Genomic DNA, 20,969 nt, shown 5'->3' with positions numbered 1-20,969 from the left:
GTCAGAAATATTCCGTTGAGGAAAGTGTTTTAAATGTAATTTTATTCTGATTGGAAATGGCATAGGGCAGGTTTTCCCTGTTGCTGTCCATGGTGCTGCACTGCCATTTACTCTTAATGTTTGTATATTTTGCTCTTACATATTTGTAGCTCTCTATCCCTTCATGGCTTTTTTATAATAATGTTTTTAATAAAAAACATACTGTGATTGTTTATCTCTCCCACTTCAGAAATTGTTGCAGATTGTTTTTGCTTTGCTAAACAATTACATAACATTACAATACGTATAGATGTTAAATAACTATGCAACGCCCTTTATATTATTTTTTATGCCACTTCTGACAGATATATGAATGTCGTGCAGTTTCATCTTTTAACTCACAGTGTCGCTGTTCACTAGCAAAACCATGTGTGTGCTCAGTACACATCTCTCCACCCTGATTCTGATGTCATAGACAGGGCTTCAAGCTCGTCTCTTTATACAAAATCGTCTACAGTGACAGAAGGACTATATATCAAGGCAGTCTATTTAAAAAATCTTAATTTTGTGTTTTATTCTTACATATTTGTTGTTTATCTGTATATCATTTTTGTCCAGTTTTTTAAAAAAGCATTTTGAATGGTTCTGCGTTGCTTCGAGATGTTTGTCCTTTTGTTCTTCGTGCTGATGGCGCGCACCGCTTATGGAGACGTGAGCTATTCTTTCCCGGAGGAGATGAAACGCGGATCTGTGATTGGAAATATAGCAAAGGATCTCGGGCTCGATGTGAACAGACTGTCATCTCGTAAGGCTCGCATTGATACTGAAGGTAACAGAAAACGATACTGTGACATTAATCTGAATACTGGAGAACTGACCGTAGCGGAGAGGATCGACAGAGAGGAGATTTGCGAGAAGAAAGCTTCATGCGTTATTAAACTGGAGCTCGTGCTGGAAAATCCGTTAGAGCTGCATCGCTTCATTCTCAATATTGAGGACATAAATGATAATTCACCACAATTCAAACAAAGCGTAATAAAATTTGAAATGCAGGAATCAGCGGACAAAGGATCTCGTTATTTATTAGATGAGGCCCATGATGCGGATATTGGTATGAATTCAGTGCAGAATTATGTGTTACAGCACAATGAACACTTTCTTCTTAGTGTCCTAACGCGTGCAAATGGAAGAAAATATGGCGAGCTAGTTCTTAATAAAGAGTTGGACCGTGAGCAGCAGAAAGAGGTGACTTTAATTCTCACTGCGGTAGACGGCGGGACTCCACCGAGATCAGGTACTGTAGCCATACACGTCACTGTGCTGGATGCTAATGATAATGCTCCAGTCTTTAGTCAGGCCGTCTATAAAGTCAGTCTGCCTGAAAATTCTCCAGTAGATACTGTAGTGGTGACAGTGAGCGCTACTGATGCTGATGAGGGACAAAATGGAGAAGTGACGTATGAATTTGGTCATTTATCCGAGCGCCTTCTTGAAATATTTTCTCTCGATTCGTTTTCTGGAGATATTAAATTAACAGGACTCATTGATTATGAGAAGGAAAGCTCAATTGAACTACCCATTCAAGCTAAAGATGGTCAAGGGTTAGCCAGTCATTGTACAGTAATAATAGATGTTACTGATGTCAATGATAACGCCCCTATAATAGTAATGAATTCTCTAAGCAGTCCCGTCCCTGAGAACGCGTTACCCGGTACAGAGGTTGGCATCATTAATGTGCAGGACAGAGACTCTGAGAACAACGGACAGGTGCGCTGCTCCATTCAGCAGAACGTCCCATTTAAACTCGTATCTTCGATCAAAAATTACTATTCTCTGGTGACCACAGGTGAATTAGACCGCGAGGTGCTCTCTGATTATAATATTACAATCACTGCTACTGATGAGGGCTCTCCGCCTTTATCTTCCACTAAGAATATTCACTTGACTGTCGCTGACGTGAATGATAATCCACCTGTATTTGAGGAGCAGAATTACAGAGCTCATGTGCAAGAAAATAACAAACCGGGCTCCTCTATTTGTTCAGTATCAGCTACAGACCCGGACTGGAGACAGAATGGCACAGTAGTTTATTCTCTGTTGTCCTCTGATGTCAATGGCGCACCGGTGTCCTCCTTTTTATCCATTAACGGAGACACCGGGGTCATTCATGCCGTGAGATCGTTTGATTACGAACAGATGAAAAGTTTCAAAGTGCTCGTGTTAGCCAGAGACAACGGCTCTCCTCCTCTGAGCAGTAACGTGACCGTGAGTGTCTTCATATCGGATGAGAATGACAACTCCCCTCAGATATTATACCCCTCTCCGGAAGGAAACTCCTTCATGACCGAGATGGTCCCCAAAGCTGCGCAGGTGGGCTCCCTGGTCTCCAAGGTGATCGCCGTGGACGCGGATTCTGGACAGAACGCGTGGCTCTCCTATCACATTATTAAAGCGACTGATTCGGGACTTTTCACTATCGGTGTCCACAGCGGGGAGATCAGGACGCAGCGGGACATTTCGGAATCTGACACCATGAAACAGAACCTTATTGTGTCCGTGAGAGATAACGGACAGCCCTCTCTCTCGGCCACGTGCGCGTTGTATTTGCTCATATCAGATAACTTGGCTGAAGTTCCAGAACTGAAAGACATGTCTCATGACGAGAGCAGCTCCAAACTGACGTTTTATTTGATCATCGCGCTGGTGTCCGTTTCCACTTTCTTCCTGACCTTCATCATCATCATCCTGGCCGTGAGGTTTTGTCGCAGGAGAAAGCCCAGACTGTTGTTTGATGGAGCTGTAGCCATTCCCAGCGCGTATCTCCCTCCAAATTACGCAGAGGTGGAGGGCGCGGGAACTCTCCGCAGCACTTACAATTATGACGCATACCTGACCACGGGCTCGCGCACTAGTGACTTCAAGTTCATCAGATCTTATAATGAGGGCAAACTGACTGCTGACCTGACTCTGAAAAAGACTCAGTCCGCTGTGGATGATCTTGAAGGACTCGATGCGGAAATGAGCGATTCCTTTCAGGTAGGACTAAGTATATGTTTATTTATTTATTTGACATTATTTGACATTTTATTGCCTGTACTTTGTATTTAAAATTCAGTGCTTTCCCTGACAAGAACAGGTGACTCATTCAAGTGTCTTATATTAGACACATGGACATCTAAAATCTATTTGACTGAAAATCTATTTGAAATAGAAAAAGTGGATGAATTTAATTGGTTTATATTTTTTATTTTAGTTTTTTGTGTTATTATTTTGTATTAACATAAGATTTAGTTCGTTACAAAGAACATCCATGTGAGTCATTTATTCGTATTCGTGCAGAAATCGGCTAATATAATGGAGAGGCGGTATATTAACATTAAGTGTCATGGCATCTTACGCACAGCAGCCATTGCATCTGTGCTTATTGGCACATCCGGTTATTATTGGCATGTGCCGATGGATTGCGTCATGAGCCTCTGACATTGTTGCGGAGCATGTCGCTGTATGTTGTTGCACCACCAATAGCATACTCACAATGAACAAGAATCAGTCATTTGTGTTGTGTTTAACAAAAAATGAACCATGTTACAAAAAATCATGTTATCGTGATTGTGAAGGACTTGATGCGGACACAAGTGTCTAAGTAATGACAAAATATTATACAAAAGTATTTTAAAATAATGCCTGTATTGTTATGCTAAATGTGTATTTGAATTTTGAAAGATCATGTGGCTCATTCAAGTGCTTTATTTTACACCCATGAACAGTTTTGAGATGCAGTTTTAAATGGGAAAAGATGCATTGGTATATTAAGCTTTTCTGTTAATATTTGATGAATTGTAGGTTTCAGCAATCGCTGTGATTTTTAAAAGAGTTATTAATTATTTTAGTCAATATATTTTAAATTCAAAGAGCTTAAAGTTATTAGCTGGCGATCTTTTGGGGATAGAAGTAAGTCTCGTTGACTAAGAGTTCTGTCATGCTCATTTGAATATTTTATCTGACATTTGTTTGCGTCTTGTGGATAGATTGTTGCTATTTTAAGTAGTTTTGTGTTTGTCTCATTGACGTGAGTTTGCTTATGAAGGCAATTCAATTCCAGTGTCGACCCTTTTTAAAGCTGTTTTAGTCGGATTGGAAATGGCATAGAGCAGTTTTTTCGTTCTGTTGCTGTCCGTGGTGCTGCACTGACATTTACAGAAGGCTATTTGAGTGCCATTAATGTTGTGGTCGTATTTATTCAGTGAATGTAGTTGCTTGTTCTTGTTTTTGCATAGAGTACACCCTGTTCGGTGTATATTCCAGGTCTTCATACTGTCAGAATGTCATGCAGTTTCTTATTATAACTCACAGTGTCGCTGTTCACTAGCAAAACCATGTGTGTGTTCAGTACACATCTCTCCACCCTGATTCTGATGTCATACACAGGGCTTGAAGCTCGTCTCATTATAGAACATCGTCGACGGAGACTGCCTCATATATTGTCCTTTTGTCTACATTTCTACATTTAGGTTTATATTTATGTTTTCTTTGTGCACGTATATTGTTGTGTTCCTAGAATTAAATTCGTAGGCATTTCAAAGGTTCATCGTTTCGAGATGTTTGTCCTTTTGTTCTTCGTGCTGATGGCGCGCACCGCTTATGGAGACGTGAGCTATTCTTTCCCGGAGGAGATGAAACGCGGATCTTTGATTGGAAATATAGCAAAGGATCTCGGGCTCAATGTGAACAGACTGTCATCTCGTAAGGCTCGCATTGATACTGAAGGTAACAGAAAACGATACTCTGATATTAATCTGAACACTGGAGAACTGACCATAGCAGAGAGGATCGACAGGGAGGAGATTTGTGGAAGGAAAGCTTCATGCGTTATTAAACTGGAGCTCGTGCTGGAAAATCCATTAGAGCTGCATCGCTTCATTCTCAATATTGAGGACATAAATGATAATTCACCACAATTCAAACAAAGTGTAATAAAATTTGAAATACGGGAATCAGCGGACAAAGGATCTCGTTATTTATTAGATGAGGCCCATGATGCGGATATTGGTATGAATTCAGTGCAGAATTATGTGTTACAGCACAATGAACACTTTCTTCTTAGTGTCCTAACGCGTGCAAATGGAAGAAAATATGGCGAGCTAGTTCTTAATAAAGAGTTGGACCGTGAGCAGCAGAAAGAGGTGACTTTAATTCTCACTGCGGTAGACGGCGGGACTCCACCGAGATCAGGTACTGTAGCCATACACGTCACTGTGCTGGATGCTAATGATAATGCTCCAGTCTTTAGTCAGGCCGTCTATAAAGTCAGTCTGCCTGAAAATGCTCCTGTAGATACTGTAGTAGTGACAGTGAGCGCTACTGATGCTGACGAGGGACAAAATGGAGAAGTGACGTACGAATTTGGTCATTTATCCGAACGCCTTTTCGACATGTTTTCTCTCGATTCGTTTTCTGGAGAAATTAAACTAACAGGAGTCATTGATTATGAGGAAGAGAGTTCAATTGAACTGCCCATTCAAGCTAAAGATGGTCAAGGGTTAGCCAGTCATTGTACAGTAATAATAGATGTTACTGATGTCAATGATAACGCCCCTATAATAGTAATTAATTCTCTAAGCAGTCCCGTTCCTGAGAACGCGTTACCCGGTACAGAGGTTGGCATCATTAATGTGCAGGACAGGGACTCTGAGAATAACGGACAGGTGCGCTGCTCCATTCAGCAGAACGTCCCATTTAAACTCGTTCCTTCGATCAAAAATTACTATTCTCTGGTGACCACAGGTGAATTAGACCGCGAGCTGCTCTCTGATTATAATATTACAATCACTGCTACTGATGAGGGCTCTCCGCTTTTATCTTCCACTAAGAATATTTACTTGACTGTCGCTGACGTGAATGATAACCCACCTGTATTTGAGGAGCAGAATTACAGTGCTCATGTGCAAGAAAATAACAAACCGGGCTCCTCTATTTGTTCAGTATCAGCTACAGACCCGGACTGGAGACAGAATGGCACTGTAGTTTATTCTCTGTTGTCCTCTGATGTCAATGGCGCACTGGTGTCCTCCTTTTTATCCATTAACGGAGACACCGGGGTCATTCATGCCGTGAGATCGTTTGATTACGAACAGATGAAAAGTTTAAAAGTGCTCGTGTTAGCCAGAGACAACGGCTCTCCTCCTCTGAGCAGTAACGTGACCGTGAGTGTCTTCATATCGGATGAGAATGACAACTCTCCTCAGATATTATACCCCTCTCCGGAAGGAAACTCCTTCATGACCGAGATGGTCCCCAAAGCTGCGCAGGCGGGCTCCCTGGTCTCCAAGGTGATCGCCGTGGACGCGGATTCTGGACAGAACGCGTGGCTCTCGTATCACATTATTAAAGCGACTGATTCGGGACTTTTCACTATCGGTGTCCACAGCGGGGAGATCAGGACGCAGCGGGACATTTCTGAATCTGACAGCATGAAACAGAACCTTATTGTGTCCGTGAGAGATAACGGACAGCCCTCTCTCTCGGCCTCGTGCGCGTTGTATTTGCTCATATCAGATAACTTGGCTGAAGTTCCAGAACTGAAAGACATGTCTCATGACGAGAGCAGCTCCAAACTGACGTTTTATTTGATCATCGCGCTGGTGTCCGTTTCCACTTTCTTCCTGACCTTCATCATCATCATCCTGGCCGTGAGGTTTTGTCGCAGGAGAAAGCCCAGACTGTTGTTTGATGGAGCTGTAGCCATTCCCAGCGCGTATCTTCCTCCAAATTACGCAGAGGTGGAGGGCGCGGGAACTCTCCGCAGCACTTACAATTATGACGCATACCTGACCACGGGCTCGCGCACTAGTGACTTCAAGTTCGTCAGATCTTATAATGAGGGCACACTGACTGCTGACCTGACTCTGAAAAAGAATCAGTCCGCTGTGGATGATCTTGAAGGACTCGATGCGGAAATGAGCGATTCCTTTCAGGTAGGACTAAGTATATGTTTATTTATTTATTTGACATTATTTGACATTTTATTGAATGTACTTTGTATTTAAAATTCAGTGCTTTCACTGACAAGAACACGTGACCCATTCAAGTGTCTTATATTAGACACATGAACTTGACTGAAAATATATTTGAAATCGAAAAAGTGGATGAATTTAATTGGTTTATAATTTTTATTTTAGGTTTTTATATTATTATTTTGTATTAACATAAGATTTAGTTCGTTACAAAGAACATCCATATGAGTCATTTATTCGTATTCGTGCAGAAATCAGCTAATATTATGGAGAGGCAGTATTTTAACATTAGTGTCATGGCATCTTACGCACAGCAGCCATTGCATCTGTGCTTATTGGCACATCCGGTTATTATTGGCATCCGCCGATGGATTGCGTCATGAGCCTCTGACATTGTTGCGGAGCATGTCGCTGTATGTTGTTGCACCACCAATAGCATACTCACAATGAACAAGAATCAGTCATTTGTGTTGTGTTTAACAAAAAATGAACCATGTTACAAAACAATCATGTTATTGTGATTGTGAAGGACTTGATGCGGACACAAGTGTCTAAGTAATGACAATCTTATTTAAAAGTATTTTAAAATATTGCCTGTATTGTTATGCTAAATATGTATTTGCATTTTGAAAGATCATGTGGCTCATTCAAGTGCTTTATTTTACACCCATGAACAGTTTTGAGATGCAGTTTTAAATGCGAAAAGATGCATTGAAATATTATGCTTTTCTGTTGATGTTTGATGAATTGTAGGTTTCAGCAATCGCTGTGATTTTAAAGAGTTATTAATTATTTTCAGTCAAAATATTTGAAATTCAAAGAGCTTAAAGTTATTCGCTGGCGATCTTTTCGGGATAGAAGTAAGTCTCGTTGATTAAGAGTTCTGTCATGCTCATTTTAATATTTCATCTGACATTTGTTTGCGTCTTGTGGATAGATTGTTGCTATTTTAAGTAGTTGTGTGTTCCTCTCATTGACGTGATTTGGCTTATGAAGGCAATTCAATTCCAGTGTCGACCCTTTTTAAAGCTGTTTTAGTCGAATTGGAAATGGCATAGAGCAGTTTTTTCGTTTTGTTGCTGTCCGTGGTGCTGAACTGACATTTACAGAAGGCTATTTGAGTGCCATTCATGTTGTGGTCGTATTTATTCAGTGAATGTAGTTGCTTGTTCTTGTTTTTGCATAGAGTACACCCTGTTCGGTGTATATTCCAGGTCTTCATACTGTCAGAATGTCATGCAGTTTCTTATTATAACTCACAGTGTCGCTGTTCACTAGCAAAACCATGTGTGTGTTCAGTACACATCTCTCCACCCTGATTCTGATGTCATAGACAGGGGTTGAAGCTCGTCTCATTATCGAAAATCGTCGACGGAGACTGCCTCATATATTGTCCTTTTGTCTACATTTCTACATTTAGGTTTATATTTATGTTTTCTTTGTGCACGTATATTGTTGTGTTCCTGGAATTAAATTCGAAGGCATTTCAAAGGTTCATCATTTCGAGATGTTTGTCCTTTTGTTCTTCGTGCTGATGGCGCGCACCGCTTATGGAGACGTGAGCTATTCTTTCCCGGAGGAGATGAAACGCGGATCTGTGATTGGAAATATAGCAAAGGATCTCGGGCTCGATGTGAACAGACTGTCATCTCGTAAGGCTCGCATTGATACTGAAGGTAACAGAAAACGATACTGTGATATTAATCTGAACACTGGAGAACTGACCGTAGCGGAGAGGATCGACAGAGAAGGACTGTGTAATGAAAGAATTTCCTGTGCTCTTGATTTCGAATTAGTTCTAGAACACCCGTTAGAGATCCACCGTGTCACAATACAAATACAAGATATTAACGACAACACGCCAACATTTCCTAAAGACACAATAAAGTTTGAGATAAGTGAGAATGCTGATAAAGGCGCTCGGTTTCGCGTGAATGAGGCTCATGACGGGGACATAGGAAAGAACGGAGTACAAAGCTATTCGATTGAAAAAAATTACAACTTTCTTTTATCTGTACGTACAAAGGGGGATGGTGGCAGAAATATTGAGTTAGTGTTAGACAAAGAGTTGGATCGCGAGCAGCAGAAAGAGGTGACTTTAATTCTCACTGCGGTAGACGGCGGGACTCCACCGAGATCAGGTACTGTAGCCATACACGTCACTGTGCTGGATGCTAATGATAATGCTCCAGTCTTTAGTCAGGCCGTCTATAAAGTCAGTCTGCCTGAAAATTCTCCTGTAGATACTGTAGTGGTGACAGTGAGCGCTACTGATGCTGACGATGGACAAAATGGAGAAGTGACGTATGAGTTCAGTCGTATTTCGGGCACTGCGAAAGAATTGTTTGATCTTAATGAAAATAGCGGAGAGATTAAAGTTAAAGGCCCAATTGATTTTGAAGAGGAGGTAAAATATGAAATGCTCATTGAGGGGAAGGATGGCTCTGGTCTTTCCTCGGACACTAAAGTAATTATAGAAATTACAGATGTTAATGACAATGCCCCCATTATAGTAATCAAGTCTTTGAATAGTCCCGTTCCTGAGAACGCGTTACCCGGTACAGAGGTTGGCATCATTAATGTGCAGGACAGAGACTCTGAGAATAACGGACAGGTGCGCTGCTCCATTCAGCAGAACGTCCCATTTAAACTCGTTCCTTCAATCAAAAATTACTATTCTCTGGTGACCACAGGTGAATTAGACCGCGAGCTGCTCTCTGATTATAATATTACAATCACTGCTACTGATGAGGGCTCTCCGCCTTTATCTTCCACTAAGAATATTCACTTGACTGTCGCTGACGTGAATGATAATCCACCTGTATTTGAGGAGCAGAATTACAGAGCTCACGTGCAAGAAAATAACAAACCGGGCTCCTCTATTTGTTCAGTATCAGCCACAGACCCGGACTGGAGACAGAATGGCACTGTAGTTTATTCTCTGTTGTCCTCTGATGTCAATGGCGCACCGGTGTCCTCCTTTTTATCCATTAACGGAGACACCGGGGTCATTCATGCCGTGAGATCGTTTGATTACGAACAGATGAAAAGTTTCAAAGTGCTCGTGTTAGCCAGAGACAACGGCTCTCCTCCTCTGAGCAGTAACGTGACCGTGAGTGTCTTCATATCGGATGAGAATGACAACTCCCCTCAGATATTATACCCCTCTCCGGAAGGAAACTCCTTCATGACCGAGATGGTCCCCAAAGCTGCGCAGGCGGGCTCCCTGGTCTCCAAGGTGATCGCCGTGGACGCGGATTCTGGACAGAACGCGTGGCTCTCGTATCACATTATTAAAGCGACTGATCCGGGACTTTTCACTATCGGTGTCCACAGCGGGGAGATCAGGACGCAGCGGGACATTTCTGAATCTGACAGCATGAAACAGAACCTTATTGTGTCCGTGAGAGATAACGGACAGCCCTCTCTCTCGGCCACGTGCGCGTTGTATTTGCTCATATCAGATAACTTGGCTGAAGTTCCAGAACTGAAAGACATGTCTCATGACGAGAGCAGCTCCAAACTGACGTTTTATTTGATCATCGCGCTGGTGTCCGTTTCCACTTTCTTCCTGACCTTCATCATCATCATCCTGGCCGTGAGGTTTTGTCGCAGGAGAAAGCCCAGACTGTTGTTTGATGGAGCTGTAGCCATTCCCAGCGCGTATCTCCCTCCAAATTACGCAGAGGTGGAGGGCGCGGGAACTCTCCGCAGCACTTACAATTATGACGCATACCTGACCACGGGCTCGCGCACTAGTGACTTCAAGTTTGTCAGATCTTATAATGAGGGCACACTGACTGCTGACCTGACTCTGAAAAAGACTCAGTCCGCTGTGGATGATCTTGAAGGACTCGATGCGGAAATGAGCGACTCGTTTCAGGTAGGACTAACAAAGCCTTTCTTTTACAAAAAAAATAAAATAAAAAATTGGGGGTTTTGGGTTTACAGTTTCATTGTCAAAAGGATCTCATGTTGAAAATATTGCTTGACTTATTCAAGTGCTTTTTGTAGACATGAACATTTTTGAGGGTCAATTTGAAGTCTAAAAAGTTACATTTAAACATGTTTTGCACCTGCATGGTCCTGTTTATGCAAGTATTCTAATACATCACCCACAATAGTCCATTGTGTGCGCGCAATTTTGATCAATCGCACAAGCAGGTTTTTGACTTTTGTTTGGGATCTTAGGGAATAATGGCCAAATTGTGTAAATTACTGCTGAATCTTTTCTTTGCTTATCTTCTCGAGGCACATTTCTTTTTTTAATTGCCCAGGGTTGTCAAACACAGTTCCTTGAGTGCCACTGTCATGCAGACTTTAGTTCCAACCCTGCTTCAACGCACATACCTTCGTTTTCATAAATGCCTGAAGGACTTTATTAGCTGGATCAGGTAATGTTGAAGCTAAACTCTGCCGGGATTTGGCCCTCACTGAAAAAATGGTAAACTAAAAATGTGCTAAATTGATTTTATTTAAATAAAATGTTTATTAAACATTACTAAATCAACCTAAATATATAAGGCTAGACCAATACATCTAAATTTAAGAGTAAGATCAGGTAGACATAGCTCCTTATCGTAACAATTGTAGGTTTACACTTTTTTTGTGCTCCAGTGACAGAGTTTGTCACCCCTGGAATATCCTATCAGTAGTTATATACTGTATTCAATTACAGAGATTATTATGTGACCCAGGATAAAGGCATGTCATGTGATCCCACGCAATGTGGATCATTGATGATGTTTATATTTGGTTATTCACTTTCATTCATATAGCACTTTTTACACTAAAGATTGTTCTCAAAGAAGCTTTACAGTGATAATTGGAAAATAATGGAAGAGAGATTTATTTGGCTGTACAGCAGCTCTAGAAAAAAGTTATTGTCCAGCTAAAGTAGGTTTTTGATTGATTAATTTCCGTTGTAAAAAAATAATTTAGTTATTTACTTTGAGTTCACTTACACGGCACTATTTTCAACTAAAATAGAACACTTTTGATGCGTTCTGGCTGTTAATTTGCATGGAAACAGTGTTTGGTTGCTTGAGAAAGCAAACTTTGAAATAGATTTTGAAATAGTTTTCAAACGATACTGTTATCATCTTCCTGTAAACTAAACTATACTAAAAAAAAAAACATGAATCTGTGAGAATGGTGGTGGCATGCACGTAAGCATTACGCGTTTAGTCTATAGGCAAGTGCATTTGAATGCGTATGTGCGCAGCCGCCTAGTTTTTCCAAATGACTTGTCTGTTGGATGCATAAAACAGCGTTTTTAGTCATTTCGGCGGATCCACTTGAACGGGAATCATTTTGATGATTTAGTTTTTATCTGTACAGAGGGAAAAAAAGGGAAGGAGGCCTTCACAGGGGAGAGTATAATTGACACGATCAATGATGACACTTGTGGTCGCATTGTGGTCGTATCTAGGCGCAGGTCCTTCATCTGATCTGGATACGGCCTGGATCCGGCAGACTACAGTAAACCTCGGAATAAACAGAGTGACTAATATTAGCATAGATGCCATTCTTCTTATGATGTAACGAGTATATCAGGTGTTATAGGAAATGTTCCCGGTTCCGGCTGACCTAGTTAATGCAGCCTAACAATAATTTAACTGATTTGAATAATAGAAATGTATAATGTTCTATGTGTATGCAAGGTTAAAGAGATGTATTTTAGTAAGAACTCAAGAACTCTAGCTGCAGCGTTTTGGACCTATTGGGTTTTGGTTATTAACCGAGCGGGGCAACCACCCAGTAGTGCATCTAGCCTTGAGGTCATGAACACATGAACTAACTGTTCTGCATTTTGCATTGAGAGCATATGTCGTAATTTAGATATATTTTCAAGATGGAATAATGCGGTTTTACAGATTCTAGAAACTTGGTATTAAAGAACACACCCAGGTTCCTAATGGACAACAAGGACTTGACAGAGCATTCATCAAGTGTTAGACAGTATTCTAGGTTACTACATGCAGAGGTTTTTGGTCCAATAATTGGAATCTCAGTTTTTTTTTTGTTTTGTTTTTTTCAGAATTAATTTGCAGGAAATTACTAGTCATCCAATTTTTTATATCAGCTATGCATTACGTTCATTTTATGAACTATTAAGTTTCGTCAAGGCGCAAAAACATATAGAGCTGAGTATCATCAGCATGACAGTGAAAACTAACGCCATGTTTCCTAATGATATCTCCCAAGGGTAGCATGTACAGGGTGAAAAACAACGGTCCTAGTACTGAGCCTTGCGGTACTCCATACTGAACTTGTGATTGGTATATCTCTTCATTTACTGCTACAAACTGATAACGGTCAGATAAGTATGATTTGAACCATACCAATGCTTTTCCACTACTGCCAACATAATTTTCTAGTCTATTCAAAAGAATGTTGTGGTCAATAGTATCAAATGCAGCTCTAAGATCCAGTAACACTAATAGAGAGATACAACCACAGTCTGATAATAAAAGTAAATCATTTGTAACTCTAATGAGTGCAGTCTCAGTACTACGCTACGGTCTAAATCCTGACTGGAAATCCTTGCAGATACCATTTCTTTCGAAAAAGGTACATAGTTGTGAAAACACTACCTTTTCTAGTATCTTTGACTGAAAGGGTAGATTTGAGATCGGCCTGTAATTGACTAATTCTGTAGGATCAATTTACATATATATATATATATATATATATATATATATATATATATATATATATATATATATATATATATATATATATATATATATATATATATATATATATATATATATATAATAGCCAGCTTAAAAGTTTTCGGTACGTATCCTAATGACAAAGATGAATTAATGATTTTAAGAAGAGGTTCTATGACCTCTGGCAGCATCTCTTTCAGATTCAGATTTCAGTTTATTTACGGTTTTGCATTCCTATCGTTGTCTGTTATGTAAAATAATTGTATTAAGGATTTAAATTATTTTCTTATTTTCTTATTTTTAAGATTTGTTAGGAATGGCATATTTCTTTGTACTGTCCATGGTGCTGTACAAGCAGTGTCTGTTGCTGTTGAGGTTTTAGATCATATGTTTTACGAGATGTTATAGAAATTGAGATGGTTCTTTTTACACATCCTCAGAGAATGTTTGGTTGTGCCAGGCCTTTTGATTTCATTTGCAACAAAAGTGTTATATTCATGTTTTGACCTGTAATGTCAGCTCTGTAAGAGTCTATGCATGAACTTTTTTCTGAAATTTTAGTTGTCTTTTACACGTGGATTGTTTTTGATATGGCTAAATTTGATTTCTTGTGATTTTGAGGGACTTGATGCGAACATGAGAGATTCTTTTCAAGTAGAACGAACAAAGTTTTTCTTTAAAAAGTATATGTTCTGTGCTTACATTAAATAAGTATATATGTTATTAGACTGCTTTCACTAACAACAGGCTCTTAAAGATTTTGAAGTTAATTTTAAAGTAGCTTCATTGCTGTTTTTATAATTTAGATTTAGATTTTTCTGCTTATGAATGAGCAATTTTATGTCATGGATGCTATTTCACATGTATTATTTTTTTGTTCCTTTCTTCAGAAAGAAACCCTTTAAAAAAACAGACAGGGTTGAATTGAGTGACCCTTTTAGCTGTTCACAAATTGTCTGATTACTACCTCTATCTGCCATGAAATAGCTTGTGAAGCCTATATGGCAATACATTTAAATACAGCATGTTGTCTCGGCTAATATTTTAGATTCAAAGTGTTTAAAGTTGTTGGATTTTTTTTTAAAGGAATCTGATATGTCTCGTTATTTTAGCTTATCTTTATTTTAAGCTCATTTCAACTTTTTGTGTGACATGTCTCTATACACGAATTCTGCAGTTTGTTATTATTTATTCTGACGAAATGGGCCTTTTTAAAGTTGTTTAGTGTTTTTCTCATCCTTGTCTTTATTATGTGAATCTGGATTATAAAAGCAATTTCGCTTATTTGCGAAGTAATTTGGTTAGAAACGGCATAAAAAAGGGTTTCCCTTTGCTGTCCATGGTGCTGAACTGTCAATTAGTGTTGATGTTTGTTTGTTTTTTTTGTCCTTACGTAACTCATATGTTTCTGGTGACGGGTGAAGATCCTCCTTTATGCCCCTCGTGCCATGAATCCATAATTACTGAAGCATTTTGATGGACTGAACTCTGTTAGAATTCTTCATTTTTCAGTTTCCTCGAATAAACTTAAATATTGTGGTCATGTTTATCTTCTATTCGTCATGGAATGTTGATGCCAGGTCTTGTTTGGTTAAATAGTTTTAACCATGTAACAGACACACAACTCTATTAGAGATATGTTGCAGTTTCTTCTTTTAACTCACAGTGTCGCTGTTCACCTGCAAAAAAAGTGTGTGTTCAGTACACATCTCTCCACCCTGATTCTGATGTCATACACAGGGCTTCAAACTCGTCTCGTTACAGAAAATCATCGACGGAGACTGGTTACTGCTAATACTGTGGCTATTATTCTACATTGAGTTTTATATTTGTTTTCTTTTACATGTTAATTGTATTGCTCGATTTAATTCCCGCTTAATATCTGAAGCATTTTAAACGCTCATCGTTTCGAGATGTTTGGCCTTTTGTTCTTCGTGCTGATGGCGCGCGCCGCTTATGGAGACGTGAGCTATTCTTTCCCGGAGGAGATGAAACGCGGATCTGTGATTGGAAATATAGCAAAGGATCTCGGGCTCGACGTGAACAGACTGTCATCTCGTAAGGCTCGCATTGGTACTGAAGGTAACAGAAAACGATACTGTGATATTAATCTGAATACTGGAGAACTGACCGTAGCGGAGAGGATCGACAGGGAGAGTATTTGTGTGAAGAAAGCTTCATGCGTTATAAATCACCAGCTTGTTCTTGAAAGTCCTCTAGAACTGCATCGCTTCATTCTCAGTATTGAAGATATAAATGATAATTCACCACAGTTCACAGAAAGTGTTATTGAATTTGAAATACAGGAATCAGCGGTCAAAGGATCTCGTTATTTATTAGATGAGGCCCATGATGCGGATATTGGTCTGAATTCAGTGCAGTCATATACACTTCAAAACAATGAACAATTTATTCTTAATGTACGAACCAGGGAAAATGGAAGAAAATATGGCGAGCTAGTTCTTAATAAAGAGTTGGATCGTGAGCAGCAGAAAGAGGTGACTTTAATTCTCACTGCGGTAGACGGCGGGACTCCACCGAGATCAGGTACTGTAGCCATACACGTCACTGTGCTGGATGCTAATGATAATGCTCCAGTCTTTAGTCAGGCCGTCTATAAAGTCAGTCTGCCTGAAAATTCTCCTGTAGATACTGTAGTGGTGACAGTGAGCGCTACTGATGCTGACGAGGGACAAAATGGAGAAGTGACGTATGCATTTAGTCATTTATCCGAAATTACCCGGCAATTATTTTTCCTTGATGCGATTTCTGGAGAGATTAAACTAAAGGGACTCATTGATTATGAGGAGGAGAGTTCAATTGAACTGCCAATTCAAGCTAAGGATGGTCAAGGGTTAGCCAGTCATTGCACAGTAATAATAGATGTTATTGATGTCAATGATAACGCCCCTATAATAGTAATTCATTCTCTTAACATACCCGTTCCAGAGAACGCGTTACCCGGTACAGAGGTTGGCATCATTAATGTGCAGGACAGAGACTCTGAGAATAACGGACAGGTGCGCTGCTCCATTCAGCAGAACGTCCCATTTAAACTCGTTCCTTCGATCAAAAATTACTATTCTCTGGTGACCACAGGTGAATTAGACCGCGAGCTGCTCTCTGATTATAATATTACAATCACTGCTACTGATGAGGGCTCTCCGCCTTTATCTTCCACTAAGAATATTCACTTGACTGTCGCTGACGTGAATGATAATCCACCTGTATTTGAGGAGCAGAATTACAGAGCTCATGTGCAAGAAAATAACAAACCGGGCTCCTCTATTTGTTCAGTATCAGCTACAGACCCGGACTGGCGACAGAATGGCACTGTAGTTTATTCTCTGTTGTCCTCTGATGTCAATGGCGCACCGGTGTCCTCCTTTTTATCCATTAACGGAGACACCGGGGTCATTCATGCCGTGAGATCGTTTGATTACGAACAGATGAAAAGTTTCAAAGTGCTCGTGTTAGCCAGAGACAACGGCTCTCCTCCTCTGAGCAGTAACGTGAACGTGAGTGTCTTCATATCGGATGAGAATGACAACTCCCCTCAGATATTATACCCCTCTCCGGAAGGAAACTCCTTCATGACCGAGATGGTCCCCAAAGCTGCGCAGGCGGGCTCCCTGCTCTCCAAGGTGATCGCCGTGGACGCGGATTCTGGACAGAACGCGTGGCTCTCGTATCACATTATTAAAGCGACTGATCCGGGACTTTTCACTATCGGTGTCCACAGCGGGGAGATCAGGACGCAGCGGGACATTTCTGAATCTGACAGCATGAAACAGAACCTTATTGTGTCCGTGAGAGATAACGGACAGCCCTCTCTCTCGGCCTCGTGCGCGTTGTATTTACTCATATCAGATAACTTGGCTGAAGTTCCAGAACTGAAAGACATGTCTCATGACGAGAGCAGCTCCAAACTGACGTTTTATTTGATCATCGCGCTGGTGTCCGTTTCCACTTTCTTCCTGACCTTCATCATCATCATCCTGGCCGTGAGGTTTTGTCGCAGGAGAAAGCCCAGACTGTTGTTTGATGGAGCTGTAGCCATTCCCAGCGCGTATCTCCCTCCAAATTACGCAGAGGTGGAGGGCGCGGGAACTCTCCGCAGCACTTACAATTATGACGCATACCTGACCACGGGCTCGCGCACTAGTGACTTCAAGTTCGTCAGATCTTATAATGAGGGCACACTGACTGCTGACCTGACTGTTAAAAAGACTCAGTCCGCTGTGGATGATCTTGAAGGACTCGATGCGGAAATGAGCGACTCGTTTCAGGTAGGACTAACAAAGCCTTTCTTTTACAAAAAAATAAAATAAAAAATCGGGGGTTTTGGGTTTACAGTTTCATTGTCAAAATGATCTCATGTTGAAAATATTGCTTGACTTATTCAAGTGCTTTTTGTAGACATGAACATTTTTGAGGGTCAATTTGAAGTCTAAAAAGTTACATTTAAACATGTTTTGCACCTGCTTGGTTCTGTTTATGCAAGTATTCTAATACATCACCCACAATAGTCCATTGTGTGCACGCAATTTTGATCAATCACACAAGCAGGTTTTTGACTTTTGTTTGGGATCTTAGGGAATAATGGCCAAATTGTGTAAATTACTGCTGAATCTTTTCTTTGCTTATCTTCTCGAGGCACATTTCTTTTTTTAATCGCCCAGGGTTGTCAAACTCAGTTCCTTGAGTGCCACTGTCATGCAGACTTTAGTTCCAACCCTGCTTCAACGCACATACCTTCGTTTTCATAAATGCCTGAAGGACTTTATTAGCTGGATCAGGTAATGTTGAAGCTAAACTCTGCCGGGCTTTGGCCCTCACTGAAAAAATGGTAAACTAAAAATGTGCTAAATTGATTTTATTTAAATCAAATGTTTATTAAACATTACTAAATCAACCTAAATATATAAGGCTAGACCAATACATCTAAATTTAAGAGTAAGATCAGGTAGACATAGCTCCTTATCGTAACAATTGTAGGTTTACACTTTTTTTGTGCTCCAGTGACAGAGTTTGTCACCCCTGGAATATCCTATCAGTAGTTATATACTGTATTCAATTACAGAGATTATTATGTGACCCAGGATAAAGGCATGTCATGTGATCCCACGCAATGTGGATCATTGATGATGTTTATATTTGGTTATTCACTTTCATTCATATAGCACTTTTTACACTAAAGATTGTTCTCAAAGAAGCTTTACAGTGATAATTGGAAAATAATGGAAGAGAGATTTATTTGGCTGTACAGCAGCTCTAGAAAAAAGTTATTGTCCAGCTAAAGTAGGTTTTTGATTGATTAATTTCCGTTGTAAAAAAATAATTTAGTTATTTACTTTGAGTTCACTTACACGGCACTATTTTCAACTAAAATAGAACACTTTTGATGCGTTCTGGCTGTTAATTTGCATGGAAACAGTGTTTGGTTGCTTGAGAAAGCAAACTTTGAAATAGATTTTGAAATAGTTTTCAAACGATACTGTTATCATCTTCCTGTAAACTAAACTATACTTAAAAAAAACAAAAAAAAACATGAATCTGTGAGAATGGTGGTGGCATGCACTTAAGCATTACGCGTTTAGTCTATAGGCAAGTGCATTTGAATGCGTATGTGCGCAGCCGCCTATTTTTTCCAAATGACTTGTCTGTTGGATGCATAAAACAGCGTTTTTAGTCATTTCGGCGGATCCACCTGAACGGGAATCACTTTGATGATTTAGTTTTTATCTGTACAGAGGGAAAAAAAGGGAAGGAGGCCTTCACAGGGGAGAGTATAGTTGACACGATCAATGATGACACTTGTGGTCGCATTGTGGTCGTATCTAGGCGCAGGTCCTTCATCTGATCTGGATACGGCCTGGATCCGGCAGACTACAATAAACCTCAGCATAAACAGAGTGACTAATATTAGCATAGATGCCATTCTTCTTATGATGTAACGAGTATATCAGGTGTTATAGGAAATGTTCCCGGTTCCGGCTGACCTAGTTAATGCAGCCTAACAATAATTTAACTGATTTGAATAATAGAAATGTATAATGTTCTATGTGTATGCAAGGTTAAAGAGATGTATTTTAGTAAGAACTCTAGCTGCAGCGTTTTGGACCTGCTGGGGTTTGGTTATTAACCGAGCAGGGCAACCACCCAGTAGTGCATCTAGCCTTGAGGTCATGAACACATGAACTAACTGTTCTGCATTTTGCATTGAGAGCATATGTCGTAATTTAGATATATTTTCAAGATGGAATAATGCGGTTTTACAGATTCTAGAAACTTGGTATTAAAGAACACACCCAGGTTCCTAATGGACAACAAGGACTTGACAGAGCATTCATCAAGTGTTAGACAGTATTCTAGGTTACTACATGCAGAGGTTTTTGGTCCAATAATTGGAATCTCAGTTTTTTTTTTTTTTTTTTTTTTAGGATTAATTTGCAGGAAATTACTAGTCATCCAATTTTTTATATCAGCTATGCATTACGTTCATTTTATGAACTATTAAGTTTCGTCAAGGCGCAAATACATATAGAGCTGAGTATCATCAGCATGACAGTGAAAACTAACGCCATGTTTCCTAATGATATCTCCCAAGGGTAGCATGTACAGGGTGAAAAACAACGGTCCTAGTACTGAGCCTTGCGGTACTCCATACTGAACTTGTGATTGGTATATCTCTTCATTTACTGCTACAAACTGATAACGGTCAGATAAGTATGATTTGAACCATACCAATACTTTTCCACTAATGCCAAAATAATTTTCTAGTCTATTCAAAAGAATGTTGTGGTCAATAGTATCAAATGCAGCTCTAAGATCCAGTAACACTAATAGAGAGATACAACCACAGTCTGATAATAAAAGTAAATCATTTGTAACTCTAATGAGTGCAGTCTCAGTACTACGCTACGGTTTAAATCCTGACTTGAAATCCTTGCAGATACCATTTATTTCGAAAAAGGTACATAGTTGTGAAAACACTACCTTTTCTAGTATCTTTGACAGAAAGGGTAGATTTGAGATCGGCCTGTAATTGACTAATTCTGTAGGATCAATTTATATATATATATATATATAAGCCAGCTTAAAAGTTGACAAAGATGAATTAATGATTTTAAGAAGAGGTTCTATGACCTCTGGCAGCATCTCTTTCAGATTCAGATTTCAGTTTATTTACGGTTTTGCATTCCTATCGTTGTCTGTTATGTAAAATAATTGTATTAAGGATTTAAATTATTTTCTTATTTTCTTATTTTTAAGATTTGTTAGGAATGGCATATTTCTG

The 20,969-nt window shown here is 39.8% G+C and overlaps 2 protein-coding genes across 4 annotated transcripts in view; both read left to right on the top strand.

The window, feature by feature from the left end:
• Positions 1 to 639: 639 nt before the first annotated feature.
• The window catches only part of LOC307140223 (protocadherin gamma-A11-like), a gene marked incomplete at its 5' end in the record, with an annotated part of 277,967 nt that continues 257,637 nt past the window's right edge, over positions 640 to 20,969 (top strand). The window contains one exon of one of the 3 annotated variants that reach the window (XM_079839543.1): positions 640 to 3,015. In XM_079839543.1, the coding sequence (XP_079695669.1) occupies positions 640 to 3,015 (2,376 nt within the window). Of the gene's footprint in view, positions 3,016 to 4,577; positions 6,954 to 8,499; positions 10,876 to 20,969 lie in introns of those variants that run through there. The other 2 variants (XM_079839541.1, XM_079839540.1) reach the window with 2 other exon arrangements.
• On the top strand, positions 15,583 to 19,567 carry LOC307139486 (protocadherin beta-15-like; the record flags this gene model as incomplete). Its single annotated transcript, XM_079838485.1, has 2 exons — positions 15,583 to 17,958; positions 19,514 to 19,567. The coding sequence occupies 2 exons, from the start codon at positions 15,583 to 15,585 to the stop codon at positions 19,565 to 19,567; spliced, it is 2,430 nt and encodes an 809-aa protein (XP_079694611.1).

The sequence above is a fragment of the Gobio gobio genome (genome assembly GCF_949357685.1).
Source record: "Gobio gobio genome assembly, chromosome: 16".
In the NCBI taxonomy this organism is placed as follows: Eukaryota; Metazoa; Chordata; class Actinopteri; order Cypriniformes; family Gobionidae; genus Gobio; species Gobio gobio.
The sequence above is the reverse complement of the archived record's forward strand: the minus strand, read 5'-3'. Positions and strand labels throughout refer to the sequence as shown.